The 27,647-nt window shown below is 48.3% G+C and overlaps 1 protein-coding gene and 1 long non-coding RNA gene across 2 annotated transcripts in view; one reads left to right on the top strand and one right to left on the bottom strand.

Moving 5' to 3' along the window:
• The window catches only part of LOC149348109 (uncharacterized), a 59,617-nt gene that overhangs the window by 12,478 nt on the left and 19,492 nt on the right, over nucleotides 1–27,647 (top strand). Inside the window, exons 3-7 of the mRNA XM_089541688.1 lie at nucleotides 2,681–2,837; nucleotides 4,283–4,395; nucleotides 17,122–17,260; nucleotides 19,610–19,786; nucleotides 21,696–21,818. Of these exons, the coding sequence (XP_089397814.1) occupies nucleotides 2,681–2,837; nucleotides 4,283–4,395; nucleotides 17,122–17,260; nucleotides 19,610–19,786; nucleotides 21,696–21,818 (709 nt within the window). The remainder of the gene's footprint in view (nucleotides 1–2,680; nucleotides 2,838–4,282; nucleotides 4,396–17,121; nucleotides 17,261–19,609; nucleotides 19,787–21,695; nucleotides 21,819–27,647) is intronic.
• On the bottom strand, nucleotides 24,088–27,077 carry LOC149348110 (uncharacterized). The gene is made up of 2 exons (XR_016292717.1): nucleotides 26,887–27,077; nucleotides 24,088–24,254 (listed from the first exon to the last, which is right to left on the bottom strand). It is a non-coding gene; the product is annotated as an uncharacterized LOC149348110 (long non-coding RNA).

Below are 27,647 nucleotides of genomic sequence, written 5' to 3'. Positions count from 1 at the left end.
AGCTCAACTAAGTCAGCTGTGATAATTTTCAACGATTCAACTGATCAGGTGCTTACAATACAAGGCCACGAAATACCCAAAGTGGCCGAATACAAATACCTCGGGATATGGCTAAACGAAGGGCAGATATACACGGAAAAGCATGAACAGGCTCTTAGGGGAAAAGGACGAAGAGACGCCGGGATAATGAAACATAGGGCGTTATGGGGGTACAACAAATATGAAGTACTGAGAGGTATTTTGAAAGGAATAATGGTGCCGGGGCTTACTTTCGGAAATGCGGTTCTGTGCTTAAGGGCAGAAGTTCAGTCGAGATTACACGTAAATCAGAGAGCTGTTGGAATATTAGCACTTGGTGCCCACTGCAAAACCGCAAACGAGGCAGTACAAGGGGATATGGGCTGGGCATCGTTCGAAGCACGGGAAGCTAAGAGTAAAATACTATATGAAGAACGCCTGAGGAAATTGGACGATAACAGGTGGGCAGCTAAGGCAGCGTTGACTCCCAGTGGCGGAAACGAACTAGAAAACTAACCAGTAAGTATGCCGGCCATGAGGACGGAGAAAGAAAGAGCATTAAACGACAGGTTAAAAACGTGGAAGTTAAAGATTGGATTAAATCAATGGAAAAGAAGCATAGTGTAAAACTATACCGACACTGGAAAAGGCAGATCAGGAAAGAAGTTTTGTATGCTAACTCCAGAGGCAGTGACCTATTCTTTGAAGCTAGGCCAGGGTGTCTTAGAATGCGCAGCTACAAAAAAAAATTCAGCGATGATGATGACACATGTGCAGTGTGTGGTAGAACTGGGGAAACAATTGAACACCTCATAATCAAATGTGATGGTATCCATCCGGATGTCGATGCAGGTACAGTCACTCTTCCTGAGGCCCTATGGTTTAGAGAGAACAATGGTCATATAAATAAATCTGCAGTGGAAGTTAGCAAAAAGCAATTGGAAGATTGGTGGGTGAAAAGCAGAGATGTGACTGAGTAGAACGTGTTGTCGGGCTAGTCGGTTCAATACTTCAGATATGGCAGTTGCCCGAAACAAACACACACATGACAGGTTACGGGACGAGCGGGACGAGGTTTGCGCTCGTCCCGTAACCTGTCTTGTGTGTGTTTGTCTCGAGCAACTGCCATGTCTGCAGAGATGTGACATAAGGTTAGAAGTGTAGGGAACCGTAGTGAACAGAAGATGGCGAATCTTAATGAGAATTGCCAACACAGTTGAACAAAAATAATGTAAGAAAAGCTGAGCACGGTGGCAATTGCCACCACCCCGTTTCAAAGGGTGCGCTCCTGTTCATCCATCCATCCAATGATTGCTCGCTCGAGGAGAGCAACCTCGTTGCACAAGGCCCACCACTGGGAGCACCTGCCATCGCAGGGCTCTGGCGCATCACTTAACTGCTGCACCACTGCGCCAGGTGGGTGAAGTGGAGTCCCAGGGATCTGTGGATGTAAAGTCGATGTCGATGTATGTGTGTTCGAGAATACTGTCAGTAAACGTGTGTAATGCGAGACAGTATCGAAAGGTATATGAAGCTTAAATTGGGAGCATTCCCATTGGGTAGAAGAAAGTGACGTCACCCGACCGGAACTGACATCATTTCCGCTGATGGTCTTAACAGCTGCTATCGCTATCGCACTGACAACACATAATGAAGTTGGCTGTCGCTGTGAATTCTTTTTGTTCCTCACAGTTCCATCATTTGTTCCTTTCTTTTATTTCTTTATTGGCCCCTAAAGGCTTTGTGTGCAAGGGGGTTGTTTGCAGCATTTGGAGCAAAAGAGTCAGTAAAAAACACAGTAGTAAACAATAGACAATGGCAGTAACCTAGAAAAAATACGTGAGCAGCGGAAACAATGTAATAGAGTGCAATTTGGCATGTGGAATTCACAAAATTTGAAAATAGCGGACACCATTCAGATACGAAGTCCATGCCGAACACCAAGTAAAGATAAAAAAGACAGCATTAAAAAAAAGAAAAAAGGAAGATTGTTTGTTTGAATGCATGGGTTTTTGCCAGACGTCAAGTAAAATCGGATTCGCTGCATATGTTATAGTAAAGTGTTCCATTTGGTAATGTTGCGTGGTGTGAAAAACAGACACAATGTTGGATCATACCCAACAGTTCTGAAGGAAAGCATTTTTGGGCGGGAAACCGCTGATGAATGCATATTTTTTTCATATAATGGAAGATTTTACTATAAAAAACAATATATCCGCAGATGACCCGACGGCAGTCTTGAATTTTCTTTTTCTATTAATAATTTTGCTGCCGGAAAAAGCGTTCCCCGTTGGTTTTCGGTGGCAGTCTTAACCGTTCGATGCGACAGATGGAAACACTAAAAATATTTTGCAACATATCAGAGGAATGGACAAATATCTTCACTATTTATATAACAGTGCCTTACAATTTTTATAATTTTCACATTTTTTTGCATCAAAATGTTGGACATGTCCAATTTATGGGCTTTTCTAAGAATGTTCAAGACGTTATAAGCTGCTTAGTTGTTTCTGAAAGAACTGGTTCACAGTAAGCCGGTCAAATAGGGCCGATCCCGCCATCATTCAAGTTATTGTAAACGCAACTGCATCAAGTCCAATCCTCTTGCTGATGCGGATACAAGAAATGTAATCCCCATCTGGTGCTTGCGGTCGTGGTGCAGCAATGCGTTCACTGTGATACGCGGGATCCGGGCTTCCAAACATCCGTCACTGCTGCTGCCCTTCTGGGACAAGAACATTTTCCACTTCGGGATACTGGATACGGATACGAGGAACACGGCGCAGCTGACCGTGACCATCGCCATCAACCTCTTGAAGGTACAACTGCAATCGCTGGCAGATCATTGTATTTACTTTGGCACACATGAAAGAGTAATGAGCAGGTGTTGTTATACGATTCTTTGAAAAATGTTGATATCTAGTACAGCAGATGGGGAGTGCAAATAGACCACAGTAAATCACAATAAATCGTTTGCTGGTCAAATGTTTAGGGGCATCGCCCAAGATGAGGTAGATTTGTAATAAGGGAGTAATTACTCATTGGTATCCACCCGGGCGCAGCCATACGGCTACAAAGGAAAACGCCCAAGGTGGAGTAGATTTGTAATAAGGGAGTAATTACTCATTGACATCCACCCGAGCGCAGCCATACGGCTACAAAGGAAAGCTAACAGCTTTCTCAGAAACTTCGTAGTTAAAGAAAAATTCGTCCTGGTCCGGGGTTCGAACCCTGGACCACCGCTTCGCCGAAGCGGTGGTTCCGGACCGAACGGTCCCGGCTGCGCTCGGGTAAATGCCAATGAGCAATTACTCCCTTATTATAAATCGTTTGCTATGAGCGTAACAAAAACTAAATTTCGTGTTTTGTAATACCATTAACGACATTTCGAACTATAATGCAGTAAATTTTACTGTTTAGGCGTTATATTTATAGACACTTTAAATTGGTGTGAACACAATGATCGCCATTTGTGAATGAGGTCAGCATAAGATGAGCCTCAGAAACACTGCACCTCTCGCTCAAGGGACAAACTATTAGAAGAACGCTGCATGAAAAATGTAAAGCATTGAACCAGAGCTCCCAGATGCCTCAACGAGAAACATAAGAAAAATTCCTCTGAGGTGCGGTTGGTGTCTAAATGAAACAAATATAAAATTGAATATTCGGTTCGTTGCTTTCAATTGCGCCCCTTTGTTATTTTCGCACAATGTCTGGCAAAACAAACAAACCCTTTTGAAGCCATTCCTTAGCCTTTCGAAGCAGTGTGCTGCATCTACTGAAATTTTCGTTAAGGGAAGTCCGAGTGCTGGGACGCGCCTTTTTCGTTGAAGGTACACGGAGCTTCAAATATAGCTTTGTATATCCCCCGGCAAAACCTTTTCTGAACTACAATAAGGGACCTCTAGTATACGCCTTACGTTGTTTCCAGTACATGACTGACAAGTTCTTGCTAAGCGTTGTTTCATCATCATCATCATCATCATCATCATCATCAGCCTTACTACGCCCACTGCAAGACAAAGGCCTCTCCCATGTCCCTCCAAATAACCCTGTCCTTTGCCAGTTGTGGCCACCGTATCCCCGCAAACTTAACCTCATCCGCCCACCTAACTTTCTGCCGTACCCTTCTACGTCTGCCTTCTCTTGGAATCCACTCAATTGCTTCGTACTAGGTTAAACCTGAGGCACCTTGGAGCAGGGTTCATGCAAAGCCTCTTGTGAAGACTTTCTGAGCTGACTGCGGTTTATGAATGCGTTTCAGGTGCTCGACCAAGAAGTTTACGCGCAGCGACGCCTGAGAAACCCTTCATTCATTTTTTTCGCGGGGATAATTCCTGATGACAGTTGGCTCGACTTCTATAAGGACTTATTTACGTAAGTATTACGCACAGCGCTTTAAAACTATGGCTTAAGGCACAGGCACTCTTGAATGCTTACGGAAGCTAGCAAAATCCGTTGCATCAGTAATCCTCAACCAGTGAGTTCTAAAAAGCACGTGGTTACCGCGTTTTAGAATTTGTTAGTCCGTGGAGCAGTAATGCTTGGCCATTTTTCATGCCAGAAATTTAAACATGAAATTCATGGTTAACTCCTTTTCCGACATTACCTGAAGGTCTCATGCTGGGTGTTCGAAAGTAAGCTTTAAAAAAATTCAGGGGGGCACTTTGTTGACCTAAAGTGCGGTGAGGCGGAACCCTTAAGCGCGGTGTTGCTGCTTGTGTCACTGATGTGCGGTTACGATGTTAAGCTTCGCTTCTGAGTGTGCAGCGCGACAGCGTCTTGCAACGGTGCCAGGGAGTCCACAGAACGCCATCGCCCGTTGGGCTCTACGCCTTGCTTGTCGGTAAATTGGTTTTTGAGGAAAGGAAATGTATCTCTCTCGCGTATCTCGGTGGACACCTGAACCTTGCCATAAGGAAAGGGAGGAAGATGGGAGTGAACGAAAAGACCGTATTCACCAGACGCGCCTTTGTTCATTCTAAACCATCGAGCTGGCATGGCGGACAATAAAGACAAAAAAAAGCTGGCATGGCGGAGTGGTTAGCATGGTCGTCTCGCACTCTGGAGACCGGGGTTCGATTCCCGAGCTCAACCAAATTCCTTCTCGATTTTATTTATTTATCTGACCTGACTAGAAAGCTTAATTAGGCTAATTAATGAATTAAGCAATGAACTAAACTCAGTACCACTTAGTTGGAGGATCACTATACGATCCCTTTAATTGAATGCATGGTTACTAGCCTAAGTACAATTGGCCCCGTTTGAAATTCGCGCACTGTGACGTCACGACCGTTTGCACCAACTGAAAAGTGTGACATTTCTGTCGACAACTCCTGCTTACAACGATGAGGCATTAAAGGCTTCCGCCTTAAAATTTCTTTCAATTATACACTGAGTGGTGCATGAAAACCACCTCTGCACATACTCCGTGCATGCGGGAGAACACAGATAACCACTGCTATCTTCAGGCACCTATTTAACTAAAATTTACTTATTAACTTCTTAGCCACAGTGGCTTGCGCTCATCTTTATAATGTAAACATAAAGGCGGTCTCGTTTCTAAACTACTTTATTTGGTAGAATTCTTCTGTACCATGCAAGCTGTGGGAGTCGACGCGAAATTCCTCTCTTGACTGACGCAGTTGCTTAGTCGGCCTTTTCTTACATTTAGATAGCAGATCGACGCGGTTTGAAGACGAAACTCCGAGTCGAGGTGGGAAGGATTTCGCGCCTTCCTCACCGCCTTGCTAATTCCGAAATATGCGGATAGTGCTGGAAATCTGGACACGAATACCTTAGAATACATGAACGTTATTAGTATTCAAAATGAAGTTGTGCGGAAAAAAATTCTTGTGGCTTAGCATTGTAAAGCACGAAATATTTTGCGAAAGGACAGTTTTTTTGCAGATGGAAACCACCGCCACGTACCCGAAAGCTCTACTGAGTTTTCCATTTATCCAGACAGACGGCTATGCGCGACTTCAACTTTTTCATCGTCAACTCAAGTTTACCTTACATACGCGGCGGCCTGTGCTCCTGTGCCGAGTTCTGTAGCAATGTTGTCAATGCCAACGTGCAATGCTCTAGTGCCGTGTTTTATGCGAAGCATATTACTAGAGCTACACTACAGCCCGTCGAGCGCGGCGGTGGAGCTACCATTGACCACGTGACGTTTAGCGTGACCACGTGACACCACGTGACAACATGACGTCACAGCAGAGGCGAGATGGGCTGCCGGCTCGCGCGGTCGGCCGCGGCGGTGGAGGCTCCACATCAGAGGCGCGGCGGCTGACCACGTGACAACATGACGTCACAGCAGAGGAGAGATGGGCTGCCGGCTCGCGCGGTCGGCCGCGGCGGTGGAGGCTCCACATCAGAGGCGCTGCAGCTCACCACGTGACGCTACAGCAGCGGTATAGACCAGAATCCAGAGCCGCTCCTGGGCGCGGCCATTTTCCGCCGACTGGTGCGCCGCGGTGCGGGCGTTTCTTTGGGGACTGCGGGGCTGCGGCAGCTCCGCGGCCGCGCCTGCATATAGCCGCGCTTCCGGCGCTAAAAAAACATTGCCGAGCATACTTCCGCAGCGTGGCTGTGTTGCAGGAAGTATTCACGTTATCAAAGGGAGCACATTGATGCGTTTTAATGACATTTAGTTTCACATTCACGTGAATTGTGCTGACGCTTAGAACGCGCTCCGGCGCTCCTGCTTATATCGCTACCGTCTTGGTGCTCCACTGCAAAAAAAAAAAAACTTTTTGTTCAATATGAAGTATTTGGTATGCGGCTAGCTTGCAGTTTCAATTCCCATGCACTCTTAATCCTTCGGCCATAAAGTACCACCCACAAACAGGGCTTTCTTGTCGCATGCGTGGTGCGCCAGTTTATCAAAACAAATTACCGCTGTGAGCTTAACTGAGTCGCAGCGCCAACAAAAAACAAAATTTGTCATTGTTTATGCAACCTGGCGCGTAAAAACGTACTTTTCCTCAAATTATCAAAGCTTGAATAGATATTAGCAGCGAATCCAGCTTTCACGAATTCTGAGGTCCGAAGTCGCTTTCATTTTATTCGGTAGCTCTCGCCGCGTGTGACAGCGTTGCGTAGGCGTGTGGCTAACTGTGAATGAATGTATTAATATCGCGCATTTTCCCATGATTAAGGTAGATAGCAAAAGCAGAAAGACACTACGGTAAACCCTTTACGCGTGCGGAAAGAGGAACTGAAATCGGTAGCAGTCGTGCTTACAATCCTGTGCATGAAATGTGTTTAATGGGAACTAGAGCAAGCTCAGCGCAAGGAGGTGAGCGAAAACACGCGCTTCATCGGGACAACCTTCAGTCTGCAGCTCGCCTATCCAGTTACTACACCACTCATTCAAATCAATAAATCCACATTCCTGCGCCTAAAATTATCATAGATGATAGCGCACGTAAAAGACGGCAACAAACGACACGCCAGCGCAGAAATCTGCTTAGAAGTGCCGGTTTCCAGTCCGCACGCTACCTGGCCGACTACTCCGCGGGAAAAATCCTTGCTGTTTGCAATACTATTCCAGAATTTCCCTGAGCAGCGCCGCCGCACCAGCGGCCCGGTGGAGCAGCGTCGCCGCTGCGGTGCCAGCGTTTAGAATCCTGAGCCAGCAGAATATCATCATTGAAAAACGTAGCGCGAAAAACGAGACACAGAAAAGGTGAAGACAGGACACGAGCGCTAATCATCAATATTGCTACGGACGCTGGGAGGACGACGAAGTGGTTTTGTTAAGAAGACGACGCTGAGGTGCGAGCTTGTGTGCTGTGAGACTACTCCAAGCCGTCGGTCCCTTGCGTAGCAGATTACCTCTGCTGTTTCTATTGCTGCTTCTAGCCGCCACGTATCATTTGGTGGAGGTTGCTAAATTCGATCCCCGACCTCAAGCTGGCTCTCCGCCGTGGCCGCCGTCTCGCCACCATGTCTAACGAGTCCGAGCCATCTCCCTCTCCGTCAACGCCGCCAGCGGTCGTCGTCGCCCACCACCGCGAACCGGGCACGTTCTGTGGTACCGACGACGTTGATGTGGACGACTGGCTGGCCCTTTACGAACGCGTCAGCACGCACAACAGGTGGGATCCAACGCTGATGCTCGCTAATGTCATATTTTATCTGACCGGCACCGCGAGAGTGTGGTTCGAAACCCACGAAGAGGACTTGACCTCATGGGACATCTGTAAACAGAAGCTCCGCGACCTCTTCGGAAAACCCATCGGCCGCCAACTCGCCGCCAAGAAGGCCCTCGCGTCACGCGCCCAAACTTCCTCCGAGCCATACATAGCGTACATACAAGACGTCCTCGCTTTGTGCCGTAAAGTGGATAAAGACATGTCCGAGGCAGATCGAGTTGGCCACATACTGAAAGGCATTGCCGACGATGCCTTTAACCTGCTTCTATGCAAAGACTGTTCCACGGTCGCCTCTGTTCTTGAGGTGTGCCGGCGTTTCGAGCAAGCCAAACACCGGCGCATTTCTCACCGTTTTGACCGGCTGCCGAACACTGCTGCTAGCTCCTCGTGTGAAGATCTGCCAACATTGCGGCAGCCTTCCGACCCGGCTAACTTAACCCGTATCGTGCGCCGCGAACTGGAGGCGATGACGCCCGCTGTTTCTTCCTTGCCACTGCCGGACAACACCTTGGCCCTCATCCAAGCCGTCGTTCGACAGGAGGTTGCGAACATGGCCGTCCCTTCTCGCGTCGTGGACAACGCTCATGCCAGCCCGGACCCTCCAGTGATCGCAGCTGCCACTTACAGTCGCAGCTTCTCGCCTCGGTACCGATATCGCAATCCTGCCGAATGGCGTACCTCTGATGACAGGCCGATCTGTTTTACCTGCTCTCGCGTCGGACACATCTCCCGTCACTGCCGCAGCCGTTGGTCCCCGCCACCTCGCCCCTAATCCTTCGTCGATCGCCGCAACGACTACGGCCCGCGCCTCTTCACCCCACGTCCCGATCCGCTCCGTGACGAGCCCGCTCCGCAAGCTCGTGGGTCCAGCCGCTCACCTTCCCCATTAGGCCGCCGCTCCCGTTCTCCTACCACACGCCGCAGCCCTTCTCCTTCGACCTCCCGCCACTTCTCGGAAAACTAGCCGATGCAGCCCCCGGAGGTGACGCTGCATCATTGACCCGGCCTGAAAATCCTCTCTTGACCCCCGCTGCCCAACGTAATCTTTTCAATGTTCTCGTGGATGGTGTCCCGGTCCTTGCCCTCATTGATACTGGCGCCCAAGTGTCTGTCCTGAGCTCTTCTTTGCGCCGCCGTCTGAAGAAAGTTTTAACGCCTGCCGCCATGTCCACGGTTCGCGTCGCCGATGGCAGCCCCGCTGCCGTGATTGGAATGTGCACTGCGAGAGTCAGCATTGCCGGACGTTATATACCCGTTCTGTTCACCGTCCTGACCAGGTGCCCTCAGGACATAATCCTTGGCTTTGACTTTTTAACCGCCCATTCAGCTCTTATTGACTGTTCCTCAGGCCTTCTCCGATTGGATCTGCCCCTGTGCAATGACGACTCCACCAGCTCACCTCGCCTTCAATCCACCGAGTTTGCTCGTCTCCAGCCACAAGCTGCTGTCTACATCCCTATGTCGCCTTCTCCTCCCGTCCCTGATGGAGACTACGTCGCCTGCCCTATCACCGCTGTGATTCTGAATCGTAACGTCCTCTTTCCCCACACCATTGTCCACATCACCAACAACTGCACCTGCCTCCCTGTCCTCAACTTCAGCCTGTCCCCTCAGGTACTTCCGACCGGCATTTCACTTGCTGATCTGTCCCCATTGACCGATTGCACAGTCTCTGTCCTGGCTCCTGACCCAACGACTGCCGTATCCAATGTCCCTACATCGCAGCCCTCCAGTGAGGATTCTATTTCCCGGATGATAGCGGCCGATCTACCCTCTGCTGATTCTACAGCTCTTCACAGCCTCTTGTCCTCCTACAGTGATATTTTTGACTTTGGGGACCGTCCCTTGGGTCAAACCTCTGTTGTCGCCCACCACATTGACACCGGCGAGGCCCGCCCTATTCACAGACGGCCCTATAGGGTCTCCCTCGCAGAGCGCCGTGTTATTCAGGCCGAAGTGGACAAGATGCTGGCCCGCAACATCATCGAGCCTTCGAGTAGTCCTTGGGCGTCCCCTGTCGTGCTTGTTAAAAAGAAAGATCAAACTTGGCGATTCTGCGTCGATTACCGCCATCTGAATGCCGTCACAAAGAAAGACGTCTACCCTTTGCCCCGAATTGACGACGCTCTCGACTGCTTGCACGGCGCCAGTTACTTTTCTTCCATCGATCTTCGCTCAGGTTACTGGCAGATCGCTGTCGATGAAAGGGATCGGGAAAAAACCGCCTTTGTCACCCCGGACGGCCTGTACCAGTTTAAAGTGATGCCTTTTGGCCTGTGCAATGCCCCTGCCACCTTCGAGCGCATGATGGACTCCCTCCTGCGCGGTTTTAAGTGGACGACATGCCTCTGCTACTTAGATGACGTGATTGTTTTTTCGTCCACATTCCAAAGCCATCTTCATCGCCTTTCAGCCATCCTTGCCGTCTTCCGCCGCGCTGGTCTTCAGCTGAACTCGAAGAAATGTACCTTCGGCCGCCGACAGCTCAAGGTCCTTGGCCACTTGGTCGATTCTGCTGGGATCCAACCCGACCCCGACAAGGTCCGCGCCGTGCGTTCATTTCCTACTCCGCGCTCCCCCGGTGATGTGCGCAGCTTTCTCGGCCTACGTTCCTATTTCCGCCGGTTCATCCAGAACTTTGCGGAAATAGCCCGACCTCTTACCACGCTCCTCAAGAAGGACATCCCGTTCTCTTGGGGACCCCCCCAAGCTGACGCCTTCGAAGCCCTTATCAATGCCCTCACTGCTCCGCCTGTGTTGGCTCACTTTGATCCTTCAGCCCCTACGGAACTTCGGACCGATGCGAGCGGCCATGGCATTGGTGCCCTACTTGCTCAGCGGCAACGCAACAAGCTTCGCGTTATTGCGTACGCCAGCCGTCTCCTTTCTGTGTCAGAGCGCAACTATTCTATCACCGAGCGGGAATGCCTCGCCCTGGTTTGGGCTATTGCCAAATTCCGCCCTTACTTGTTTGGGCACCCTTTCTCTGTTATCACGGATCACCACGCCTTATGCTGGCTTTCTTCGCTCAAAGACCCTACAGGCCGGCTGGGGCGCTGGGCTCTTCGCCTTCAAGAGTACACATTTTGTGTCGTCCACAAGTCCGGCCGCTTGCACCAGGACGCGGATTGCTTGTCCCGTTACCCTGTCGATGCGCCTTCCTCCAACGAATGCGAGGCTGACGCCTGCGTCTTATCCATCTCGGCCTTCCGCAACATTGCGCAAGAACAGCGCTTGGATTCTTCGCTACGTTCCCTCATCGACCGCCTCACTGCCAACCGCTGTGATGCGTCCCTTGCCCCGTTTGTGCTCCATGAGAACGTCCTCTACCGGCGCAATATGCGGCCTGACGGCGCTGACCTCTTGCTCGTGGTCCCGCAACACCTGCGCCGCAGCGTCCTTGAGCAGCTTCATGACGTTCCCACGGCCGGTCATCTTGGAGTCTCCCGCACTTACGACAGCGTGCGCCGCCGCTTCTTTTGGCCCGGTCTATACCGTTCTGTCCGCCGTTATGTGGCCGCTTGCGAGCTGTGCCAACGACGGAAGACGCCCTCGGTTCTCCCTCCCGGACACCTTCAGCCGATTCCCATCCCCGAAGACCCGTTTTCCCGTGTCGGCCTCGACCTGCTCGGCCCTTTTCCGGTGTCTGCTATGGGCAACAAATGGATCGCGGTCGCGACGGACTACTCCACGCGCTACGCTATTACGCGAGCGATCCCAACCAGCTGCGCAACTGATGTCGCTGACTTTCTCCTGCACGACGTCATACTCCACCACGGTGCTCCCCGTCACCTGCTCACCGATCGCGGCCGCTGCTTTCTTTCCAAAGTGGTCGCCGAACTGCTCCGCTTCTGCTCCGTCCGTCATCAATTCGCCACGGCCTACCATCCGCAGACGAACGGGCTCACTGAACGTCTGAACCGTACCCTCACCAACATGATTTCCATGTACGTCTCCGACCATCACCGCGACTGGGATATTAGCCTCCCATTTGTTACATTCGCCTACAATTCTACGCGTCACGATACAGCCGGTTTCTCCCCTTTTTATCTTCTCTTTGGCCGCGATCCTTTGCTGCCCTTCGACAGTGTGCTGCCCGCCACCGCCTCCACGAGTCCTTACGCCCGGGACGCCATCGCTCGCGCCGACGCTGCCCGTCTTGTCGCCCGCCAGCGGCTGTCAGCCTCCCAAGTCAATCAGAAACGACGTCATGACTGTCGCCGTCGTGAAGTCACCTACTCTCCTGGCTCTCTTGTTTTACTCTGGGTCCCTTCCCGCCGTGTGGGCCTTTGTGAAAAACTGCTTCCCCGATATACAGGCCCTTATCGGGTCGTACGTCCGGTGACCGCGGTGACGTACGAGATCACCCCGCTACATCCGCCATCCCCGGCCGCTGCTCCCCGCACCGACATCGTCCATGTGTCCCGCCTCAAACCTTACAACTCGCCGTCTAGCTGGCCTGTGTAGTGCGCACCGGGACGGTGCTTTTGCCGTGAGGAGGGTCATGCTACGGACGCTGGGAGGACGACGAAGTGGTTTTGTTAAGAAGACGACGCTGAGGTGCGAGCTTGTGTGCTGTGAGACTACTCCAAGCCGTCGGTCCCTTGCGTAGCAGATTACCTCTGCTGTTTCTATTGCTGCTTCTAGCCGCCACGTATCAATATCATCATGATGGGCACAAACAACGAGACAGACGCTCACTGCCTCGCCGCACTTACTCACATCCAAATGAACGGAAAAAAACTCGGAGATGTCACGTTAACGACTAACTGCACGCAAGATAACCGCAGTACTGTCTGGTAGAGGGGAAATGTGAGTAGTGACGCACAGCACACACCCTCATACGTTATGATGAAGCACTACAACGACAGAAGCGAACACGTAAACATGCATTCCACGCGCGGCGCCGGCGCGACCCGCAGTCCATCGGTCCGCGCGCGCCGATAGAAGGCGACTGGTGTCGAGAGTAGGGGCGCGCCAGCAGCCTGCGTGTGAGGGTAAAAGAATCTGGTCTATAAAGCTGAGCTTGCCTCGCTCTCCGGGCACTTACGAGGCGGCCAGGTGTTGGGATGCCGCCTAGAAGCAGGGCTGATTTGAACGAGAAGCGAGAGCTTCAGCGTGCCACAGAGACCGATGAAGAGCCGGATGAACGTCTGGCTAAGCGGCGTGCTCAATATGCGGCTCGGCGACAACGTTCTACAAGAACTGAAGAACAAAGCGAGGAACTTTACCAAGCCTAGCCATCAATATGCTTCGCATCTGACTAGGCTTAACCTTAGCTAAGCCTCAGCCATTTTTATTTGTCATGACGTTTTTTGCGCCAACGCATGCAAGGCACATCTCTACGCCACTACTGCCACATAGTTAAAAGCACGGATATCAGTTTGATAGCAGTATTAGCGGAGGAAGAAAATGATGTGCAGCGCACAGCGCAAGAGTGTGTTGCAGTTTAACAACAGGCGTGTTCGGTTCCGACGCTAGACTAGTGCTCTCCGCGGTGCAGTGGCTTCCGAAGGTGATCTGTTCGTGGATCCCAGTCGTGCATATTTATTTGGTATGCAATGAATTTTTCGGGCACAAAACACCGTCGAGGGCCTTGCGAACATCGACGGTCACAAGTTTGTGAACTTGAGTTGAGGTAGGTGACAGAAAGGTGTGCTGGAGAATCAGAAACAGGTCCTGTGCGCACACGCGGCGCCGGAAGCCAATGAGAGAATGGGGGAGGAATTCCCTCGCCTCAAGAAAATTAGAGAGGCGAGTCAGAGCCATACGCTTAAGGGTCTTACCAACTCACGACGTCAGGGAGATTGGGCGGAGGTTAGAGAGAGAGGGAAGTTTGCCCGGCTTTGGAATCAAAAATGAGGGAACGGGTCCAGGAGCTCGGCAGGCAGCCGCTGTCCCAGGCCTCATTGTAGGTTTGAAGGAGGAATTCTTTGTAATACTTGTTGGGGGGCTAGTTGGTCCATGTTTACAGAAAATGGTTGTAGCGCCGAAACAGACAACACACAGAAAGCTTGCGCCTGTCCCGTCTAGCTTTCTGTGTGTTGTCTGTTTCGGCGCTATAACCATTTTCTGTAAAGGAATTCTTTGACGTATTCAGGAAGGGTACGAAGTGCGGTGTATGTAATGGCATCCTCACCGGGAGCCGAGCGTGTAACATTAGCAGTCAGTGCCGATTCGAGCTCCCAGAGAGTGAAGCATTGGTCCAGATCGGGGCTAGGTCCGCCCGAGTACACCAGTTAGGACGGTGTCAGAGGGGGTGGGACGTACAGAGAGGCGAGCTGATGAAAAACATCGGAGAGAGTCCCCTGAGTGAGGGCTTTAGCTAGAGTGGGAGCAAGGGCAGGCTTGGTGCCAAGAAGGGATTTAAAGAGAGACCATGCGGATCGCGAGTTCAATGCAGAGTCAAGGACATCATAGAGAGCTCTTCGATGAGAGTGCTCGAGGAAGGTGCAGTGGGCGACGATCTCGGCCCGCAAAGCAGTGATCCGGGAGGAAAGTTGGGCATTTTGGGATTGGGAGCGAAAGGAGCATTGAAGACGTTTACTGCGACGCCATAAACGGAGAACGCGAGGATCTGATTCTGGGATTGGGTGACGAGAGCGAACGCGACGGCTACTGGACACGAGCGCTGCAGAGATGCGCGACGTCCAGTCGTCGTAGGATTGAAAGGAGTCGAGGGCGAGATTAGTGCGAAAGGTGTGCCCGAAAGCATACAAACATCCCAAGATCCTTGCTTGGGGCTGACCAATTGGAATAGTGTAACACGACTCCTGGTTAGTTTCCAATATAAACATGAGTTCGCAATTGGTAGCGAGGAGCTGGAAGTAGTAAGAGAATACGTCTACTTAGGACAGTTAGGTACCGCCGGTCCGGTTCATGAGAGGGAAATAACTAGAAGAATAAGTATGGGGTGGAACGCATATGGCAGGTTCTCTCAGATCTTGAAGGACAGTTTACAAATATCTCTCAAGAGAAAAGTATACATCACCTGTATCTTGCCGGTACTCACCTATGGGGCAGAAACGTGGAGGCTAACAAAGAGGGTTCAGCTTAAATTAAGGGCAATGCAGCGAGCTATAAAAAGAAAAATGATAGGTGCAACGCTAAGAGTTCGGAAGCGGGCGGAGTGGGTGAGGAACAAACGCTTGTTAGTGACATACTAGTCGAAATCAAGTTGAAAAAATGAGCTTGGGCAAGGCATGTAATGCGAAGGCAAGATAACCGCTGGTCCTTAAGGGCAACAGAGTGGATTCCTAGAGAAGGCAAGCATAGCAGGGGGCGGCAGAAAGTTAGCTGGCCGGATGAAATTAAGAAGTTTGCGGAGATACGGTGGCCGAAACTGCAAAGAATAGGGTTAATTGGAGAGACATGGGAGAGGCCTTTGCCCTGCAGTGGGCGTAGTCAGGCTCGTGATGAAGTTATTAAAGATGCCGGCTTCATGAAATTACTAAAAGTTAATTAATCGACTTTAGTTAAATAGTTGCCCGGCGTCTGCAATCCTTATTTCATTTTGTGTCCCCGTGGCTGCATAACTTATGTGCTTTATTGGCCAAGGTGAATTTCATGCACCACTCATTCCCTAATTTGAAGAAGTCTGAAAAACTTAATTTTGGACATCCTGTATTTTTATGGTTTTACTACCAGTAGCAATGCTGCTTGAGCTAAGCCTCGAGTTACTTTGAGCTCGTGCTCAACCCTTTCGTGCGGCTAAGTGTTGAGTTGCGAGCGACGTTGAATGGCTCTTGAAGTTGATCGCGCATACGGAAGGCTGCGAAAGCCTGTGTGCCAGCTTAGGCAGCAATGCAGTGTCTTGTTCTGACCAGGCAGCACCCTTAGTCCTTTTGAAAGCACATCTAAGAATTATCAGGCCGGGATGCCAAAAATCCAACTTTGTGCTCTTAACCCATACAAAATGTCCAATGGCCGGCTGTAGGCATTTGGCCTAAATAGCTATAAACCTTCCCTGTGGCCATCTGTAGGCGTAGTTTCAGGAGGATATACTTTTTCTATAGGCAGCAAAAAATAGTTGCATGGTTACAAAGCTCTAGCTGTAGTGGCATAGATTTTTCAATAGCTGGCATAAGCACCGCTTTGGATGTGTATAGACGTTCATAAAAGGCCATAGACGGAGATAGCTCTTTCGACAGACGCCCATACAACGTTTTCTATAGGAATATCAAACGCGGGACGTTTTAAGGCGGAAGCCTTTAATGCCTCATAGTTGTAAGCAGGGGTTTCGACAGAAATGTCGCGCTTTTCAATTGGTCGAAACGGTCGTGACGTCACAGTGCGCGAATTTCAAACGGCAAGTAACCATGCAACCAATTAAAGGGATCGTATAGTGATGCTCCAAGTAAGTGGGACTGAGTTTAGTTGATTGTTTACTTAACCAATTAGCCTAATTAACCTTTCTAGTTAGACCAGATAAATAAATAAAAACGAGTAAGAAATTGGTCGAGTTCGGGAATCGAACCAGGGCCTCCGGAGTGCGAGACGAGCACGCTATACCACTCCTCCATGCCAGCTCAATGATTTGGTGTGAACAAAGGCGCGTCTAGTGAATACGGTGTCTTCGTTCATTCCCATCTTCCTCCCTTCCCGTTAAGACGAGGTTTAAGTGTCCACCGAGATATGAGAGACAGATACATTTCCTTTCTTCAAAAACCAATTTACCGACGAGCAACGCATAGAGCCGAACGGGCGATGGCGTTCAATGGACTCCCTGGCAGCGTTGCAAGACGCTGTCGCGTTCCGCTCTTAGAGGCGAAGCTTAACACCTTAACCGCACATCAGTGACACAAGCAGCAACACCACCCTTAAGGCTTTCGCCTCATCGCACTTTAGGTCAACAAAGTGCTCCCTGATTTTATTACGGCCAGAGTATCCAGCGGTGATGAGAAAATGGACTGTTTGACATGAAGTCTTTGTTTCTGCGCAGGAACGTGTATAAGCCAGACCTGTTCATCGCTCAGGGCCACTTCTTTTATGGTGACAACACCTTGCCCAAGTGCCGCGTGATGCCTCCTACGGTACTCACCAGGCCGCCAGGAGTTGAAGAGACCTACCAAAACGACTTGGTGGGAACTACGTGATTGGCCAGCATGTTATAGTCGCTCGCTGTCTTCTCAGCTAGATGTAGTATAAAATATCGTAGCGAAAATTAACAGTGTGAAAGGGTTCATTGGTATATTCCTGCGGTTCATGCGGTTAGACGTCCCAAAGCGACTTAGGCTATGAGGAACGCCGTAGTGAAGGGCTCCGGAAATATCGACCACCTGGGGTTCTTAAACGTGCACTGACATCGCGCAGTACACGGGCCTCTAGAATTTCGCCTCCATAGAAATTCGACCGCCGCGGCCGGGATCGAATGCGCGTCTTTCGGGTCAGCACCCGAGCACCATAACCACTGAACCACCGCGGCGGCTAAGAGGGTTAAAGGGACCTATGCGAGACATGTAACGCAAAAAGTAACTATGCTCTGGCGTGTTTTAAAATGCACGAGTGACTAAGTGGTCGTGCTTGAAACGCAAGTTAAACCAGCCTGATTCATCAGAGAATAAGTTCATTGTGTGCTTGGTTGTAAGAGGGGATTCATGTGAAAAAGTAAATAGGCAACGACGGTACATAGTTGGGCCTGAAGATGAGACCAAATTTTTTGGTATAGGCTGGTCACGGAAGACGCAGGGCGGAGTAAATTGGAAGCTTTTGGTTGAGGGCTTTGCCCTGCAGTGAATGCAATACGGACTGTAACTCTTTTTCGGTACCCTTCCCTGACATGCCTATCTGTGCTCTTATAGATCACTGCGGATTTTAAAGTGTGAAATAAAAAAAAATGTCTTCAAATTGTTACTCGCAAACGAACAAGACTGTTGGTGTGATTAAGCTGTATGGTCAGTGTTTTATGCTCATGGAACGTTTTGCGCAATTGTGCGTCGTTGTTATTAGCTCAATAGAGTAAATTATCGGGTTAGTTGGTTCATAATGCACACATGATGGAACGAGCGAGACTTACCCAGGACAATAAAAAGAGGCGCGCGCGCGCGCACACACACACACACACACACACACACACACACACACACACACACACACACACACACACACACACACACACACACACACACACACACACACACACACACACACACACACACACAACACCGCTGAGCCTGGGACAGGGAATAGTTATTCGCAATCGTTTCGCCAGTTACCCGCCCTCGTAACCACTGTCCCTAACTGAGCCGGGGTAGCACCTTGTAGGCGTTTGAACGGATTGTTTATTAACCTTTCATTTCAAAATCTTCTGCCCGCATTGAACTTGTAATGCGGCTGCCACAGTTTATAGATGAGCACGCTTGTGTTTACAAGCACTAAGCACAGTGATCTTAATGTGGAATGGCACGGACCGTCAACCCTTAGCTTCGAGATCGCGCTGCTCTGAGCGCACAGAATTTCTAGGCTGATTTCTTAGACCCCCACTATTGGGAAATGTGTGTGGTGCATTTGCAGTTGTAAACAATGTCTCTGTTTTCGAACCATAGTGGTGACGGAGAATGCCTGCTGGACCTCTGTGCATGGAGAAGACGTCGTGTGTCGCCGCTACTTGTGGCCATTGATAGCTAGTTTTACCAAACGCACCAGATGCACTACTCCTCATGCTGCCCCTGTATAAAATGCAAGACTCTGATTGCGTTCCTTAGCTGTCGAATTCCTTCGCTGGGCCAAACTTAGGTGTTAGCTCATGTGTAGTTTCGAAATGTCCAAACCCCACAGTTTACAATTTCCGAGTTTATAATCGGGCCAAACTTAGCTAGTAGCCGACTGTGACGCCACCTACGACATTAAGTGTACAGCGGCGGTCTAAACATTCTGATGGTATCGAATAAAAGCTACATGTCGCCGCCAAGATCCAAATCCCGCAGGCATCGACCTGCAAAATTATTTTCTGCGTTCATTTTATAGGCATTGGTTCAGAGATTTTTCTGCGCGGCTGCTCGCAAATGATGCTACCCAAGAGTGTAAGCTGCTTGCAGTACATCGCACTAAAAACTAACAAAGAAACCGGCTAAACAATCTACGTTCACCAAAGAGGTTAGCTGCTGCTGCCACCATTCATACATAGTACTATGAGGTTCGTAGTCTGACTTACTTGGTGCTTGTACAACATGAACTGGTTGGCACGTTGGTCAGACGTGATTTCTAGTGCAACAGCACAGCGGAAAGAGGCCACAGGAAGAGAAGGGACGAGGCATAGCGCTGTCTCGTTCTTTCTCTTCCCGTGGCATCGTGCCGTTGCACTGTGGCACTAGAAATCATGACTTCGTGGTTGTAGAGCACTGAGCCGCACTGAATGGATAAATTAGGTGCACGAGTTACAGAAACCTCCGGAACTGTGCGCCCCTAATTACTTAACGCTCTTTTTCCAGAACATGGCTGCCGAAACCTTAAACAGGTTGTCAGGGCAAGGACTTTCGTTGATCTGGGCGCTCTCGGTGACCATGAAGGGCCGCTGGACGATGACCCTGCCCGGGCAAGGGCTCGCAGATTTTCTCTCAGACTGCGTGCACAACATAAGCGCCACCTCCTTCGGTAGTTATACCGAGGTGAGTTCCTTGTCTTCATACGGTTATTAACAAAGTTTCCAAAACACTCGGCTTCCTGAGACGTAACCTGCGTTTAGCTAATCCAGACACAAAGCTATTAGCATACACTAAATTAGTTCGCTCGAAATTGGATTACGCCTCTTTGATCTGGAACCCCCATCAAGAATACCTAGTAACAAAATTGGAGTCCCTGCAAAATAAAGCCGCCCGGTTCATATCGAAGAACTATTCGCCATCAGCGAGTGTAACTGAAATAAAAAAAGCTCTAAATTTACCTCTTCTCGAAACATGGAGAACGGTTTGCATACTGTCATTTTTCTAGAAACTATATCACAGTCATTCTTCCTTTGCTTCGTACCATATCAAGCCGGCTCATCGGATATTCCCACGCATTGATCACCAACTGAAAGTTGAACCCATCTTTGCTAGAACTAATCTCTTCTTTCATTCGCCTCTCCTCATCGCCATTCGTCAATGGAATCTACTCCCTGGCACCATTGCGTCTGCCAATAATTACGAAGCGTTTGTAACCGTTCTAAAACGTCACAACCTTCATATTTTTCGCATTCTTGTTGAAGCACTGTTTTTGAAGGAAACCTCAGTGTTCTTTGTCATGTGCCTTTATATTTTGAGTGTTTGATGCTTTTCAACAATGTGTTCCCGGCCAACGAATTTTGTACTTATCGAAAATTTTTCTTGCTTTGTTTTTACTGTTGTCCCCCCCTATTTAATGCCCGCTCGGGCCTTGAGGGTATTTGAATAAATTGAATAACCCTGTGTTTCCAGAAAGAGATTCGTGGAGTGGATGTATCGGGGTACAGTACAGGACACTCTAATAGGGAACACCTAGTTTTTCATAAGATTGTAGCCGCATTTCTCAGTTTCTCAAAGCAAGTACCTAGCTCTTTAGCCTCGTGAGGTGTTGTTGTTCTCAAGGGCTTGATGTCAAATACACTAGCGTGCACTGTAAAATGGAACACATAGTTTTCACACATGCCAGTAAGGTGCACCACCACATATTTGTTTTAACAATTATTTGGCGATGTTAAGTATGAAATCCAAAGTAATAAGCTAAAGGACTTCACGCTGAACGCCAGGGGTGATCAGTGCTAGGACCATTGAGGTGTTCCCCCATAGGGGACCATCGCGCACATCTCATTTCATTTCATTCATTCATTTCATTATATTACTTTAAATACCCCATTAGGGGTATTACATAAGGGGTGGGCAGAAATAAAAGAAATTCTCTCTTTATACATGATATGCGGAAACACTTTCACGGAACATCGAGGGACACTTGTAAGCTTCTTTAACAGATTGCTCATTGCCTAAACAAAGGAAATGGCCAGTGGAAGCTTTCTTCATTTATTGGTACCCATGGAACCAACCTTTTGCAGATGACAAAAGGCTTTATACGGGCCCATGGGCACCACATCTCAAAATGCATATGAATATCAAATATCCGGTTGCCACTGAACGGCATTTACAACAGCGTCACGGCGCTATCAACACCGCATTTGGCGCCATTGTTTTCGTGTACGCTGGTCCCGCAACCATTTTAATGGTTCACAGGGTTTACTTCAATGCACATAATTATTTTGGTTAGAGCGCACGGCAGTTATTTGAAGCAGGAGAGGCTTTATGGCATAGACAAAGTACACAACCTTAACGATGGCACACACTTTTCAGAAGAGGCTTGTGATGGCGAAATCAGTGATATTATGATGCTCTAAATACGTAGAGGGTTATTGGTGCTGCCTTTCTATTATGTGCCGATTTGGTAGAGATTTTTAATCCAGCGTAATAAATATCATAATCCAACGCTAAGAACATGAATAACAGCCGTTAAGATTTCTGCGCGTCTGCTGGTGAATGTAACTGACCCTTCCGTCTTGACACTCTATTCCAGATATGCAGGAACCCCAATTTCCCTCAGCCCGGCTACAGCGGTACGCAAGATGCCGTTCTGGCTAGGCACGACAAAGACAACGTTCTTTTCGCCTACGACAATGAAGTGGGCCTGTGCAGAAAGGTGAGACATCATAGGTCATTTGTCGGCATTTAGGACGTGCGAGATATTTGCAATGGGTAATTTTGGTAGGATGTTTAAGGGAATCCCCCAAGGTGGAGTAGAAATGTAATGAGGGAGTAATTATTCATTGACATCCACCCGAGCGCAGCCGGCTACAAAGGAAAGCTATACAGCTCTCTCAGAAACTTCGTAGCGAAAGAAAAATTCGTCCTGGTCCGGGGTTCGAACCCGGTACCACCGCTTCAACGGAGCAGTCACTCTACCAATTCAGCTAACCGGGATGACAAGCTTATGGTAGGGCGAGAGGGTGATCAATTATGGTAGGGTGATCAATAACTCGAAGTTGGAACTGTGTTGGTCCTTTGTAGCCGTATGGCTGCGCTCGGGTGGATGTCAGTGAGTAATTGCACCCTTATTACAATCGTTAATTTTGTGCCTCGCATTCTTATGTGTTCTGCACTCTCGTTTAGCTACCTTAGGTTTCTAATGCTTTGGTTCCCTGACTCGCACGAGAAGAAATTTCACTTTCACACGGTATGAAATCATAGCCTATTTTTAAGTGAGTAAACGCATCAATCATAGGAGAGGGAACCTTAAAGGTATGTATGCATTTTGATAAAGTGCGAAAAAAAAAGAAAGACTAAGCCTGTAATAATGTGATAGGAAAGAAGTGAAACGTAATGAAAGAAATTTACTAATCCATTTTAGTTTATTTTAGCGGAAAACCGAAAGCCGCTTAATCCACATTCGACCGTTATCTTTAGACGGACATCTCCAGCACGCCTGGATGGTGGAATGGATTTTCTACCAAGATAAGAGGGTATCTTACTAGCTTTGCTGCAGAGCCAGGAAGTGCTGAGAAACCGCAACCAGAACGTGTTCAAATCGGCTGGCGCCTCGCAGCCCCCGAGTGGCGACAAGGACTTCATACGAGTCTGCTGTGCAAAGGATTCATTGACAGTTCTTGCGGAAGAGGTCGCGCTAAAAACCACAGAAGAGTTTTGTTTCCAGAATTCGGTATCACTATGGTAGATGAAGACGGTGGAGCACGTTGTTCGACTAACACGCTGAACACCGCAGCGTAGGCGAAGCATAAATGTCGTTCAGGGCAAGACTGCGCTGAATGGAGTAATGGTGAACATTTTAAGATGCCGCCGGAAAGAAGAAATCCTGCACGACGCGCGTCTGTCACTGCAGGACCAGAAGTCAGAAGGCACCAAACACGATACGCGAAAGAGCACGCCTAGTTGGTGTGGGTAGTACCCAGGAAAGCCGGAGCCAACGCACCTGCAGAAACGAAAGGCGATGTAAACAAAGATGGCAAGAACAGGAAATTTGCGTGCGTACTTCGACGCATCCAACCAACGCTGCTAGGCCCGGAAATAATGTGTAGCAAAAAGTGATGTTATGAAGTCCCTTGACGTTTACTTTTGTGTGTTGGTTGGATGTGAAAATATTGGAAGATATTTATAACGATTGCACAGCTACTATAGTTCTCCATAAAGTCAGCAATAAAATTCCAATACGGAAAGGTGTCGGGCAGGTAGACACGGTCTCGCCAGTGCTATTCACTGCCTGCTTACAGGAGGTATTCCGGGGCCTGAAATGGGCAGAGTTGGGGATAAGAGTTAATGGAGAATACCTGAGTAATTTGCGATTCGCTGATGACATTGCCTTGCCCTTATAAAAATTTCTATAGAAAGTCCATAGACTGTCTATAGACTTTAGTCTATGAAGTCTATAGACTGTCTATAGACAAATCCTTTAGACTGGTCTATAGACAGTCTATAGATTTATGGCCATACACTTTTAGTAGACTTTTGTCTATAGACAGTCTATAGACAAATGTCTACTGAAAGTCTATAGGTCTATAGGAAGTCTATAGACACATGTCTATAGACAGTCTATAGACGATCTATAGACTTATGGTCATACATTTCCTATAGAGTTGTCTATAGACCGTCTATAGACACTTGTCTATAGACGGACTATAGACGACCTATAGACTTATGGCCATGGACTTCCTGTAGATTACTGTCTATAGACAGTCTACAGACAAAAGTCTACTGGTCCAGTAGACATATGTCTATAGACTGTCTATAGACATTCCATAGGTGTGTGGCCTGGCAGTGCTATAGACCTTTGTCTATAGACAGTCTATAGACCTCTGTCTACTAAACTATTAGTAGACCATTATCTATAAACTGCCTATAGACAGTCTACAACCACTGAAAAAAGTCACCAGAGTTCACAAATGACACAATCAATATACTTACAAATTTAGTTTTATTTCCAAGCTATCCAGGCCGGGAATATGCAATACATGGACCATAAGAATGCACAATAACATAAATGTTGAAAGTAACAGTCCCGCTAGTTTCCTCAGAAGCATTCTTGCGGCCTGTTGTCTGCAGTCAATCATCCGGGCATGTTCACCTGTACAGCACAAAGGAAAAAAAATAACAGAGGAACTGAAAAAAAAATTCCCATACCATCTCTACACATGTGCTTTACAATGAAAGGCATATCCTGGCTATGCCATTCTAGAAAGGCAATCTTGATCTTTTGGTTTGGTTTTATGGGGTTCAAAGACCCAAGGCGACACAGGCTACAAGACGCTGAAGTGAAAGGCTGCGGAATAATTTCGGCCAACTCTGCAGAGTACACAAGCCTTTAGCATTTTGCCTCTATTAAAATGCGACCGCATAGGCCGGAATCGAACCTGCATCTTTCAGGTCGCCAGACGAACATGATAGCCACTGAGCTATCACGCCGGCGCAATCATTTCAGTAAATACACGACAGATTATAAGTGTCTTCATAAAACATTGTAACAAAGACCCGTAATCCCTGGAGCACTCTACTCTGAATCCAGTACTGATACTGATTTCTGTACGGCAATCCTTTTACATTATTTGTAACAGAAGACATTGAACAATTGTGCCACATATCTGCATTGACTCGCAAGGAGGTGTTAAGAATGCCACCTCCATAAAATAAAGATTCAGCGCACCTTACACAGGGATCCAAAAAGAAGAATATTGCAGCATTTATTCGTATAACCGCTATAGAAGAAGCGCTTCAAAATACCCTGCGTGAAGCCTGGTATACCCGGCCAAATTTTTAACTGGCTCTGGTGTTGCATCGCTAAATGCACCTTGTAAAAAAGGTGCCTTTTAGCTACACTGCTGGCATATTCATGCTGTAATTTGACGAGTGAAATGTCATTTCGTGGTTCCTTTTTGTTCATATATTGTTTGAGTGCAGCACTTGCGTGTTTAGATCAACGTTATCAGAAATATTCGTCTGCCACTACAACAGCTGAAACAAGCGGCAGACGCAGCAATGAATCTGGTCCATATGGCCTCATCCTCTGGGTAAACTACCACTCCTTTCATGGCGGACAAGTCGTTTACCTAGAGTAAGTGCAAATGCGCCACCAGATCCATTGGTGCGTATTCCGCTTGTTTCGGCTGTTCGTAGCAGCAGACGATGAATATTTCTGATAACTTTGATCGAAACACGCAAGTACTCCACTCAAACGTTATATTAACAAAAAGAAACTATGAAATGCCATCTCACGTGTCAAATTACAAAATGAATATGCCAGCAGTGTAGCCAAAAAGCACCTTTTTTACAAGGTTCATTTATCGATGCAACACCAGAGCCAGTTAAAGATTTGGCCGAGTGTACGTAAGTCGATACTGAAACGGGCACAAGCTATACAAAACCGGCAAGCAGAAGCGACCAGTTCACCACAGATTTGCGCCTATAACTTGAAGCACAAAGATGGAACAGCATACTCGTACATCTGCGCGTGCTCTTAGAAACAAGCGGGTTGCAGCGCTTCCATGCAGCGCTCATTATTCAGAAAACCCATACTGCACACAGAGGCTGCAGCTGCGCCGTTTCAAAAGCAGTCGCGAGTTTAAGACAACAAATTACTGTCACGATAAAATACCGTCTGAAATTCAATTAGTCTTTCCTTCAAGTGCAGCCCCAACAGCGCCGTAAAGAGGTGTGTTTCTTGCATGGAGGTAGCCTAACCCAACGCTGCTAGAAAAATCAACGAAAGCATTGAACGCGCTCAAAGTACGAAGTATTTAAATGAAGCAATTAACGCTTTCAAGAGGCGCTTTCGTAAGTTAGCAGTCTGAAATCAGAAACACATACTTTGCCTCTCGCGCAAATGGTATTAGAGAAATCTGTGCACGCGTGAGCGGGATTCATGAACGAACCACTCGGAAAGAAATGTAAGCCACCTCTTGTCGAGCCGACCTTTACCCAGCTTTCAAAATGAAGTGCCCGCAGGCGAGCGGGGGCGGCCAACGGCTCTGATGACAGACATGGAGGAATCCGTACGTGTGCAACGACGGGGAGACGGGATGGAGCTCGTGGGTTCTTCGCGGTGTTTGAGCACGCCGGCCAATCGCGCGGGCAATGAATTTTATACCATCACACTAAAAGAATTCCTTCAGCGCTGCTTAACTACAACCTTGACAAACGTCTCGCGCTCCAGTCTGTAGCGTTACAAGACACCTTTGCTGAAACGTCGGCGCCCACGACGCGCACCGAGCGAGCGTCCATATACGTAGGAAGGAAATGCACACCTCAAAAAGAACAGCACTCCAAGGTCCAGACAAGCGATAACACAAAGATTAGAAAATAAATGTAATCCACCACAGAACGAGAGTGTATGTAAGTACGTTTTCGGAGGTGCAAAGTAAATTGAGCTCACACGGCGCTAACTACCGCACAGTTCCATTTCGGCCGTCATTCACAGGCTAAACGACATTTCTGGCCGCGCGACTACCTTGAAACACGAAAACTCTAGTAGACAGCTCGCGAGGAGCGGCTTATCATCAAGGGCATCGCACAGACTGCCTTTCCGCGCGTTAGTAAAGACAGCGGCACAGAGATAAGCGGCATTAGTCGAGAACCCGATGGCTTCCGCCTTAGAAACGAAGATAGGACGTTTGTCACTGCGCACATAATCTGTTCTGCACACACAGCTCTGCTTAGAGTGGTTTAGGAGACCAAATGAATAAAATATAAACGTATAGACTTACCGTAAGCGGACGATGCAGCTGGATTTTGAAGAAAACGTAATCCGCGAAAAAAACGCCGACTCCACCGATGCGGCCACGCACAGGGTTGTTTGCAGCCCGAATGATTTTCCGCCGTCTCGTGGTAAAACGGTAAAACGTGAAACAGAAACCCATTTCACGGTCGTATCTTTATCGCTCGCACTCTTTCCGTGTGGAGCTTGATCTGATATTCAAGACCACAGAAGGTAACTGGTTTATAAGCGTGAATTCTTCGCATACCCTCTAAAAACCTTATTGCTTTCGTGAAAAGAGAACCGAAATCTAACTGCTTGACTGTATACGCGCCGCATCTCCCACCGAATAGTATGTGGTACAATTCTCAAATAATAATTATAATGTTGCATAGCATAACGTCTTTTTTGCGTGTGTTCGTGTTTAGAAAACTGATATGCTCGATATGTGGTTTCAGAGCAAGTGTCCAGGGTGGGGGAAGACCTCTGACGCAGTGGAGGTTGTTAGGAATCATCGGCTCCGAAGCAACAGGTGCAAGGGTAGGAACGAAAAAATACTGGCTTTCTGATTGTTGCGTCGGTGAACTTATTCACGTGAATACAAACTGCAAAGGTATAAATGGGAGATGTTAATCGCACAGAGGACCAGGCTCTTTGAGACTATTCTGAGGTGTTTCTAAGCGATGGGCGCTTCCTTGAATTCTCACACCCGTCTTTCCCCCTTTATTTTCAGGACGTTTTAACGAGAAATGTAGAAGCGTTGATGAAATG

The sequence above is a fragment of the Amblyomma mixtum genome, chromosome 4 (assembly GCF_055824585.1).
Source record: "Amblyomma mixtum isolate Tamu chromosome 4, ASM5582458v1, whole genome shotgun sequence".
Classification (NCBI taxonomy): Eukaryota; Metazoa; Arthropoda; class Arachnida; order Ixodida; family Ixodidae; genus Amblyomma; species Amblyomma mixtum.
Note: the sequence above shows the minus strand (reverse complement) of the source record. Positions and strands in the feature narration are given on the sequence as shown.